This window comes from Gracilinanus agilis, chromosome 2 (assembly GCF_016433145.1).
Source record: "Gracilinanus agilis isolate LMUSP501 chromosome 2, AgileGrace, whole genome shotgun sequence".
In the NCBI taxonomy this organism is placed as follows: domain Eukaryota; kingdom Metazoa; phylum Chordata; class Mammalia; order Didelphimorphia; family Didelphidae; genus Gracilinanus; species Gracilinanus agilis.
Window position 1 is genome coordinate 650,411,797 of NC_058131.1, and position 10,820 is coordinate 650,422,616.

Below are 10,820 nucleotides of genomic sequence, written 5' to 3' on the forward strand. Positions count from 1 at the left end.
GGGGATTTCCATGGAAAAGATTGGGACCTTGGGAAAGCATAGAATACCATTTCCTCTTTGAGAAGAGTATGTAGACAGGGCTGGACCTCTGCTGCTTGGAGACTTTGCCAAGAGTGAAGGCTGCCCTGTGATGGGAGAGAAGAGCTAGACAGGTTAGACCTCTGCGGAACAAATGCACTTTCCAGAGCTAAGGAAGGCAACTTGGGGGTATTAATAATGTGACCTCTGTGTCTAAAGACATCAGACAAAAATGTAAATGTTTAGGGTTTGGTTATAGGACTAATGGCTTTTTTCCCCATCCCCAACTCTCCTCTTTTATTCCCAGAATTGGTCCTACTAGTTTAATCATGTCTTTATAGAGCTATGGGGAGGAAGGACAAGGGAACAAAGATAAAGGGAAGTTGGGAAGTAAAGAAGCAGACCCATAAAGTATCTAGTAGAAGAGGAAGGGGGGGGGGGGAGAAAAGATTCTGGCAGCCAGAGCTGTGGGGCAGCAGGGACAGGTCTAGGCCGACCCTGGTTTCAGGGATATGCTTGTGAATCTCCCATTTCAGGGCATTTTAGGTAGACATTAAAGCCCGGGAGTCCAAATCAAGCTTGAAGTGACAGAAGCTGGCCCAGTTCTCATTTTCTGCCCTGTCTAGATCTAAAACCCCCTTTCCTAGGCCAGCAGCTGGTTCTGTGAACAACTTTCTCCAAAACAGCTAAAAGGATGAGTGTGGGAAAAGTTCTCAGGTCTCTGTTGGATATAGCATAGATATGTGTTTTTTTCAGAACTCTACTATCAATAGGCAAATGGGGTTGGTGACTTAAACATTTGGGATGGGCCATGAGGACCAAGCCTGTGAAACAAGGCAATCTTAGAAGCCAAGCTGTCATTTCTGCCTCCCGTCTTCCATAACCCGGAAAAGAGAACCGTGAGAGTCCCCAAAGTGGGAACCTTCACTTCGAAGCCTCAAATGTGGAGCTCGACTCAAGATTTCTTCTCATTCCTGAATCCAGCCCCCAAACGTATCCCCCCTATGAGGTGCATGCTCCTTTCCGATCCTGAGTTGATCTGGGCAAGGCCAAGAGGAGCCCTGGTTTCAATGTGCTAGGGAAGAAAAGAACAGAGTGCTTAAAGAAAAGAACAGAGCAGAGCAGAGCTGGAGGGGAGAAGAAAGAAAGTCAGCCAGCATCGAGGTCTAGAAATGCCTGGGTGGGGGGATGGGGTAGCCAGGAAATCAGATTCTACTTACAGCCCCAAGGAGTAGTCAATTCCTCCAGGAGAACCAGAGGTGCACAAATCCCAAGGTTCGGAAATGCTGCTGAGCCACCTCTAGGAGGAAGGCCTTAAACCCCTCCAGCTACCGGCTTCTAGGGCGATCTGGCGGCCCGAATAACTGGACCAACCTTTAGGAACTTTGTTTCTCATTCTCAAGTACCCCTGCAGCTCTTGACCTCCAAGTCTTCCCCAGAATGAGGAGAAGCAGTGCTCAGACAGCCCAGTCAGAGATCCAAAGGAGAGTGAGATATCTGGAGAAGGAGCGACTAAGGGAACTTCGGTGAAAACACGGGGGAGGAGTGACAGAGATACCGCTTTTCAGTGTGAATAACGACCGGGCTATATTTCCGCACTAGAACTCTGGGAGGTGCTAGGCACGGAGAAGGCTCGCTCAATAAATACTTGTTGAATTGAGCACAGCACAGCCTGTAAAGGCCCAAGGACCACTGAGGAAGCCGTTCTTTTTCACCGTTTGACACAGAATTTTCAAAAATTCAACGATGGCACTCAGAGGAACAATTGAACTTTTCAACTAAAAGTGCCCCCATTTTTCACGCGTTCCCAAGCACAACCCTGGGCCATTAATTGAGTCTTCCTTTCTGTCTCTATTTAACCCATCTGCTTTCGACCAAAATGCTCTAGTCAGCCCGCCCCGGACCTGAGTGATGTTGGAAGAAAAGAACGTAGCTTGGGGCGAAGTAGGAAGTGGCACTTAATATTTTTCTTTTAATATTGTCGTTTTTAGGTAATTAATGGAGGACTTGTACAAACAGAAGTAGACTTTCTGTGTCAGGTTGAAATCGAAACTCGATTAATTGTCCGCTCCTGAAATGAACAAAGAACAACACAGATTGCGTAACAGAAAAATCACCGTCTCCTGGGCAGTCTGGCAGAGGATTCGATTCCTATCAAAATCTAGGCCATCTCCTGCGCTGGTAAATGCCGGGCAGAAACGACTGAAATCGGACAAGCCTTAGAGGGGGGAAATTGCAACACTCAACCCTCTCTAGGAAAATAAACCAAATGGATCGAGCACACGCTATTGGAAATTTGTTAGGGTTATTTCTTCCCCGGAGTGAGAAGCCGGGCATTCGTCTGAAAAAAAAAAAAAAAAAAAGAAAACGTCTTGTATACTTCCCACATTTGACAAATTGTTATCTATATGCTATTTAAATTTTTCGAAAGCTTCTCTTGCCCTTTAAAAAAAAAAGGAAAAGAAAAAAAAAACTACCCTTCTAGGGAAAGGATTTAAATTTTGAACCCGAGGAGGAAATATTTTCATTTAAGATCATCTTAATGACATTTTTGAGGTAAATAGTAGAAAACATTTTAAATAAATTAGTTTTCCGTATTCTATTATTGTTTTAGATCTTCCTGCAATAATCATTTTTTTCCTAAACGTTGTCAAACAGTTCTTTATTTCACTTATAACTTTTTAATCTTTGCATAAGCAAATTATCTGGAGAGTTAGTAGGTAAATACAATGATACATTCGAAAATAAGTGCAGGCGTTTATAGTTTGACTGTAGTCGTATTTGTGTATTTATTGCAACTTTCTTCGAAATATTTGTAATTATGGTTTTTACCTGGGAATCTGAATAAAACATCTTTCCTTGGGGGGGATGGTTTGGGGGGGGAGGGAAAGAACATGAATCATGGAACCGTGGGAAAATATTCTAAAAATTAAAATAAAATAAATATATCTTTCCTCCAAAAAGGAACCAAGTTCATTTTCATGACATATCTCTGGGTAAAATTGACCTATTCATATAGAATAATGACCATTGTTTTAAAATGCAAAATAAAGGAATAATTGGGATGAATGGAAATTAACTACTCCCTAAATTAGTAACGATATCTCTATCCGACTGGTAATCATTGAAAACGTGGAGCCACGGATTGGAATCCAATCGGTTATATTTGGCCAATAAAAAACACAATTCTATAATCGATCTAGACGACCTAATCAGCTACTAAATTGGGAAAATTAAATACAAAAATCCACAGAATGAAACCACAGTTATGCTAACTTTCAAACCGCCTGTAAACCACAACTTTAAAACTGCAAATGTAATCAGATGGAGTAGTGGGGCTCCCAGAAGCTGCGAGCTCATAGACAAGGAATCCTAGGTAATCGAAATCCGCTCATTTGCCCTTTTCCTATATAGAGCTGGGTCGCCTATGAAGAATCTTGATTTCTTGCCTAAACCCTCTTCCCCCTCTCCGCCCCCCATATGAAGAAGACCTAAGGCAAACACTGTCGGGCCCTGCCGAGATAGACCGAGGTGGACTCGAGGCGAAAAGAGAAATACTGAAAAGGAATGAAATTTTAAAGAAAAAGGAAAGGGAGATGGACTTCTGCCTTGAGAGGTAGATAAGGCAAAAAACCCTCATAGAACCTGATGGTGGCGAAAAGGAACTGTGTTTAAGGGTTGATCTGGGTAGGGAGGAAGGGAGAGGTGTTGGGGTAATCTGTGTTGGACTGACTGTATTTCTAAATATAAATCAATGTGAAAAGTCAGGCAAAACGGCCTTCATTATTCCAGGGATGCGCAAAAAAGGGAAAACTCTGGGTGAGTGGGCTGAAGCGCTCAACCCTGCTTGGATTCCAGAAGCAGAGCGTGGCTCCTTAATTCGGAGCTAATCTGGTTATCCTAAGACTGCGCTAAAGCTAAGGGCCAGGCCAGACCGCATCCCCGAGGTTTCTAGCCGGCTCTTCCTCTCGGCTCCCTAAGACACGGAGGAGGCTTGTGGAGCTTTGGGGTGGTTGGGGTTGGGGGAGGAGTACGATTTGGGGACCCTGTTCATATTCTCTGAGGTACTGTCTCGCCCAACTGAACAATGGGACTTCTCTCCCAGTCCCGCGGGTCTCCCGAAGCTCTCTAGATATGGCCTAATCTTCGTTTTCCTCTCAGGCGGGCGGCCGGGCGGGGAAGGACGCAGTCGCAGCCCACCCAGCTAGAGCTTCGAGATGCTTATAGCTTGAGACTGAGAGAGGGGCGGTAGACTGCCTCTGGCAGGAGCTCGAAGCCGAAAGAAAAGAACCAGGACAACTTCGTCTCCAATTCCCTCTCCCCATGCCCGCATCAATCCTTAAGTCAGACTCGTTAGTCCCCTACAATGTAAATCCTGGTTGGACCCTTGCTCTAAAGGCGGTAGAGGAAGGTTAGGGGCTAGAGCGGGATGGTGGAAGAGAGGAGTCTGCGGGGGAGAAAGGGGACCTCTGGGTTAGGGTCGCTGATGATCTCTTGTTTCTTTATTTTGAAGAGTTCCTTGGATTTAAAAAAAAAAAAGTAAGCTTACTGGGAGGCTCAAGGCCGCAATTAAGCGAGCGTATGTGTGGCTGCGGGGGGTACGAGTCGGGGTGTGATAGCAGGGTCCTCTAGGTGTAATGGTGTACGACTATTCTCTGGCCAACCCTGCCTTCGGTCACAGGCAGGGTGGCTACCCACTAACCAGTGCGAAGGATCTTGTTCAAGTGTTTTGAGGCGGAAGTAGAAAAGGTTCAGATAAACAGATGTATAAATTCATAGATCCATAGGAGATCCAAAGAATTTCCGTCGTTTACTCTTCCCCCATCCCCCCACATTCCTGCTCTGCCTTCCACCTCCGCAGTCCAGGGAGAGAATCAATACAAAAAATAAGGCAAGAATTTAAGATTGGAGACAGGCAGACCAGGGATGTTTCCTGACCCAAGTCACCCAAGAGGCCACGGTCCAAGCTTTCTCCTCTAACCTCCCCTCTTCCCCAGGCCTTCCTCCGGGGCCCTCTCCTATTTTCCCCTTTCTAGCAAACACCACCTTTCCTCCTTGCAGCTTACTTACCCTAGCTCCACGCGAGACCTAAGCTGTTGGAATCTGCAAAAAAACAAAACCAAAAACGAGTCCATAGACGGTTCGTTTAAAAAAGACATTGGATTTTGTCGGGGTTTTGAGCATTCATCTTCATTATTATTTTAAATAGAAACAAAACATTAGTCAGATGCTGTGCTTTGGGACGCTCCCTCCCCATTTGCTGAGCTCCGCCCGCTGAGGGCGCACCTCAAACTCTTCCGCCCCCTCCCCCTCTGCCAGCCGTGGCGCCCTCTAGGTTCCTGCATTCCCCAGCCCACGTGTCCAGCTCCCGTAGGCAGCCCCAAGGGCAGGGTCCCAGTGGTATTTCCGCCCCCTCCGCAGGCTCCTCCCTTCCCCCTACTCCTTCTTCGACGGACATTCCCAAGGTGCTCTCTTTCTCAGGAGGTCGCTTTATTCTCTTCCCACCCCCACCTCCCCACCTTAGAGTTCTCTAGCCCAGACAAGAAAACTCCCGCCATGAAGTCTTGATCGAGAGACCTTTCCATCTCTTCTTTTTATGGCTTGACTTCCCACCCGTTCCTTCCAGCTTCTGGGTCTCAGCTGTCTTCCCCAGCGCAGAGATGCTATTGCTTCCCCATCCTCCTTCCAGCTTAGTTCTGCTGCTTAATTTGAGCCACAAATTGTTCCATCCCATTCACCCCCTTACCCCAGCCCCTGCGTACTCCATTCCCCCCATCCTACACCTCCCGGTGCCTACGAATCTTCATTCCTACCCCAGAGGTCAGCAGCGTTTAGCCTGGAGCTTTGACTTATCATCTTCCTCTAGGTGGGCGGAGTTTCCGAAAGCCCCAAACTAGAGAACTGCTGGACAGAGCAGGCAGAAGCAGTTGGGCCTAGACGGGCCCTGCTGTGATGACCTTCTTTTCCAAACACAGATGGGCCCAAGGACTTTCCATAAACCGGACTGTCTCCGATCCAGCTGGTTTCCCGTTAAAGGCTCCGTATGTGTGTCGAAAAGGCTAAGACAATTAAGTCAAGTATTTCGCTTCTGCTCCCTTTGCCAGAACAGGATTAGTCCCTGTGAGGAATACAGGAGACACGGTCCCCTGCCTTCAAGCTTATAATTTCATCAAAAGAGAAAGCTGACACTCGTGAAAGAATCAGAGAACATCACAAGACCAGAGCAAGCGCCATCCGCACTCCACTGTGCTGTAGAGAATTGTATTTGGACAAGAGATCTGAGAGGAGAGAATGCCTCCTGTGCTGAGAAGCAGCATTATATAGTAGGAAGAGAGCTGGAGGTGGTGGTGTCAGTGGTCTCAATCCTACTACTCGCAAGGTTTCTGACTTCGTCTCAGTTTTCTCATCTGTGGAATAGGAAGGCAGGTTAGCCCAAATGAGCCCTGGTGAACCCTTTCACATGGAAAGCTTCCATCTTCTGACCTCTACGTTGCCTTCCATCTTTAATATTTAATATTCATCATTTAAGCTTCATAGGAGAGGCAACATTTGAAAACATTAAAGTTCACTTTATCCATATGGGGAAAGTCTGGATAGACTAATTACAAGTATCCACTTCTTAGTGAGACCGTGATGATGTTGTTGCATGTTAACTCCATACTCCAGCAAGCATTTATTCAGCACCTAATATGTACTAGGAACTGTGCGAGATATTGTGGATACAAAGACAGCCAAGAAACAGTCTTTGCCTCCACGATTACATTTTTATCCATGTTGTATTTTGTATTGTGACTTCCAACAGAGACCATTATTGCCACATCATTATTATTTACAATAAATCCATCTAGATGGACATTCATTTGCCTGCTTCCAATTCATCAGATTTTCAGCCTAGGAATTCAAAGGCATGTGGATCAATAGACAGCTTCCCCTTGGAAGCCTCAAATTCCTCTGAGGCTGAATAGACAGGCAAGGATTCTTAAAAGAGCTGGAGTGCGAGAATTGTTAACGATGTCATTTTTTTCTTCCTTTGTGTAGATAGATAACTGTCTTTCTATACAATTCATTTCCTCGGTTAATCCTCTGTATTTTATTTTATGCACTTGCAAGCACTATACTCCAAGCTTTCACCAGCCTGACTGCCAGAGAGGTCCATAAGACAAAAAATATCCAGCTCCTCTGGGCTAAGGGAAGCCGGGAGCACCAGCGGTTGGTGCCTGCTTGGGCCAATCTTGGACCCTCTGACCCCAGCAACCTTGCACCTAGCGGCTTGGGCCAGGCCCTGCTCTGGGAAGCCTTGGATTTTCCCGATTCTCTCCTTAGTCAATTTCTATTTCTGGTAGGACTGCTGGGTCTCTGGAAGGGGCAAAGGGGGCGTGGCTGGCTTCCACCTAAGCCAATAGAGAAGAAGCCCGGGGACCGGGTCCAGCCCCCACCGTGACGTCTTGACCAGGGACAGAGGCGGCTTCTGAGCGCAGCTCCTAGTCCCTGCAGTGTCTTTAACAAAACCCAGACCCCCGGTTCCAGGCTAATGGAGGCAATTTAGACTGCAGCAGGACCTCGTCCATCGTTTGTCAAAAGTCCTATTCGGCAGGAGAGGTAGAGACAGGAGGACAGCAGGAACCGCTTCCCCCGCCCCTCGGTCGAGGATTTATTGAGTATTTGCTTTGAGCAATTAAGTTGCTCTGATGATGTTACCAAGCCCGGTCACTTCCACACCTTTCTCTGTCAAAGACATTTTGAATCTGGAGCAGCAGCAACAACAGTACCACGGCGGGCACTTGCAGTCGGACTTGGAGCAGCATTTCCATTCGGCCCCCTCCTGCATGTTGGCTGCTGGGGAGGCGGCCCAATTTTCTGACGGGGGGGAGGAGGAGGAGGAGGAGGGAGAGAAACTGCCCTATTTAAACTCAATAGCCACAGCCGAGAGCCACGGGGAGACGGGGATCTGTCCCGACAGCTATGTCCACACGGTCCTCCGAGGCTCCTGCGGGCCCAAGGACCAAGAAGAGGAGGCCGACGGGGTCGTGAGGGACAGGAGCCAGAGTGAGTAGAGGGGACAGGAAAAACGCCCGCACACCTGGAACAAAGGCGGAGGCCCGCACACCTCCCATAAACTGCCAGCAGGGCCTCTCGCTCCTTTAGCCTTTGGTGGGGGTCAGGCCCCGGTCCTGTGCAGCGACAGCTCTGCCACAACGCAGGTACCTGCGAGGGAGCAAGGGCGGGGGTTGGGGGAAGAGGTGACCCCGGAAACCTCTGTTGCAGACTGGAGAGCGAGGCTGTCACCCTGCAAATCGCAAGTGTGGGGATGGGCCCGTTCTCGGGAGTCTGGGGAGTTCGCTAGAGATCGATGCCACGGACGTTGTAGCTGCCAGCAGCCTTTTTGCCCTGGCCTGAGAACTTATCCTGCTTTGCGAACTTGTATTTTCCTCCCCTCTTTCCCAAAGCTGATAATTAAGTGTAATAGAAAAGGGAAGCTCCTTCCCCTTTCCGCTATCCCCCAGAGTCAGAAAGAGGTTCTTATGCCCGACCATCTGGCCCTCATTTCCAGGGGCAGCCCTGGCGCTCCCACCTAGTAATCACAATGCAGATATGCAGGCCAGAACCGTTCAGTTTGGGGAGCTCCGTTATGGCAGATCCAGAGTTTTTAGGAGGTGGCGCGAATAAACAGCTCCCGATCTGGGCCTTGTTAGCCTTCAGCCTTCAAGCTTTAGCCCTAGCTGAAAACTCCGAGAGAGCATTGTTTTGTGTCACGATAGAAGATGCCCTTGACTTTCCCAGGGACCACTCGACTGAGCTCCGGAGAAAGAGCTTGACCAAGATCCCTCACAGGATTTCTGGGGAGACTTTGTCAAAGGGGCATAGAATCGTAGCACCACACTGGAAGAAACGAACTAAAAGAGATGGTAAAGGTCATCCAGGCCAGCCCTCTCTTACATGAGGAACTGGAGGCCCGGTTGCTTTCCTCCAGGACAAGTTGGTGGGGAGCTGGCCATAACCACGGGCCTGAAACCTACCTGCAGCTGACACCACACACACACACACACACTCACTCACTCACTCATTCACTCACTCTGGGCTTGTCTCCTTGTGAGAGTAGCCACTGGAAATTCACACCGAGAAATTTCCACCCTCTTAAGATTCTGCCTTGCACAGCAGTACACAGCCTATTCGGGAAGAGCCCAGCCTATGAATAAAAACACATCTCACAAGCCACTTGCATACAGACATTGCACTTCACTGTAAAAGCACAGTCTCATACAGTCTTTGAGACAGTAAATAAATGTGTTCCAAGCTGATTTCCCTTCTTAGGAGGGGAACAGAAGGGGCGATGCACCCTTCAAGCAGAGGAAGGCACTTTCACATCCCAAAATTGTACCCAGAGTCACAAGTGATCCCAGACGCAAGCACACACTAGTACACCGACCCCCGACAATCAGTCCCTCCTGCAGAGAAGGTACTACAAGGGCGATTGAGGGGGACGCTAAGGAACACTGTTGTTTTTGCTCCTTTCCCAGAGAGCTGCCCACTGAAGAAGCCGCTGGAGGCAGGAGAGTGCAAGGCGGAGGAGAGCGAAAGGCCGAAGCAGCGCAGCCGGAGAAAGCCCCGGGTTCTCTTCTCGCAGGCTCAGGTTTTCGAGCTGGAAAGGAGATTTAAGCAACAGAGGTATTTGTCTGCGCCGGAACGGGAGCACCTCGCCAGTAGCCTAAAGCTCACATCTACGCAGGTGAAGATCTGGTTCCAGAACCGGAGGTACAAGTGTAAGAGGCAGCGTCAGGACAAGTCCTTGGAGATGGGGGCGCACCCACACCCGCCGCCTCCCAGGAGGGTGGCGGTGCCAGTGCTAGTGCGGGACGGGAAGCCCTGTATCAGTGGGGCGCAGAGTTATAACGCTCCTTACAGTGTGGGCGCGAGCCCTTACTCCTATAACAGCTTCCCGAGCTACGGTTACGGGAACTCGGCCGCCGCCGCCGCGGCAGCCGCCTATAGTGGCAACTACGGCTGCACTTATCCCGGGAGCAGCGGCGCGACTGCAGCCGCGGCCATCCCGCCAGCCTGCAACGCGGCGGGAGGCGGCCCCTTTGTGAACGTGAGCAACCTGGGAGGCTTCGGAGGCGCGGCACAGCCCCTCCAGAGCCTCCACCAGGGCAGCGGAGTGCCAGCCTGCGCCCAGGGCACATTGCAGGGCATCCGAGCCTGGTAGTGGCGGGCAAGGAAGCTCCGGAGCAGCCGGCAGGGCATTCATCAGACTGAAGGGCGGGAAAGACCTGGCCAGGGGAAGATGGACCTGGCAGCGTCCCCTACCTAAAGAAATTCCCGGCCCCAGGGCTCAGAGTGCAGCTGACTCGGGACCGGAAATGGTGGGGACAGGGAGGACAAGCAGGGCTCCCCGTTACTACCCCACCAGACTGTATTTGGCAGAAATGGCTCCTTGGCATAGAGGAGAAATAATGGTCTATACATATATACTTAAAGCTATACTATGTAACAGCAACATGTTTGAGGCCAATCACAATGAAACTCAGAGAACAGGCCAGAGGCTGGCGGCTCTTAGCAAGTCTGCATCCCGGGGCGGCCAGTGATGGGACTCCCTCTTCTCTAAGCGCCAGATTCGAGGGAATTCTTTCCCCCAGCCTTCCCTCAGCTTGCACTAAGAATTAGTATTAGCGAGGAAAGAAAAGAAAAGGGTTCTGAGTGACCTGATCCCATACTCCCTCCTCTCCCTGTGCTACCTTTCTGAGCTCTCGGGCCTCTCTCTATCCAGTTTTCAGAAAAGGACCTGAATCCACATCCCCACAAAC

At 49.4% G+C, this 10,820-nt stretch overlaps 1 protein-coding gene across 1 annotated transcript; it reads left to right on the forward strand.

Moving 5' to 3' along the window:
• The first annotated feature begins 7,706 nt into the window (after positions 1–7,706).
• Positions 7,707–10,222, forward strand: NKX2-3 (NK2 homeobox 3). Its single transcript, XM_044662685.1, has 2 exons — positions 7,707–8,064; positions 9,537–10,222. The coding sequence occupies exons 1-2, from the start codon at positions 7,707–7,709 to the stop codon at positions 10,220–10,222; spliced, it is 1,044 nt and encodes a 347-aa protein (XP_044518620.1).
• Positions 10,223–10,820: the final 598 nt, after the last annotated feature.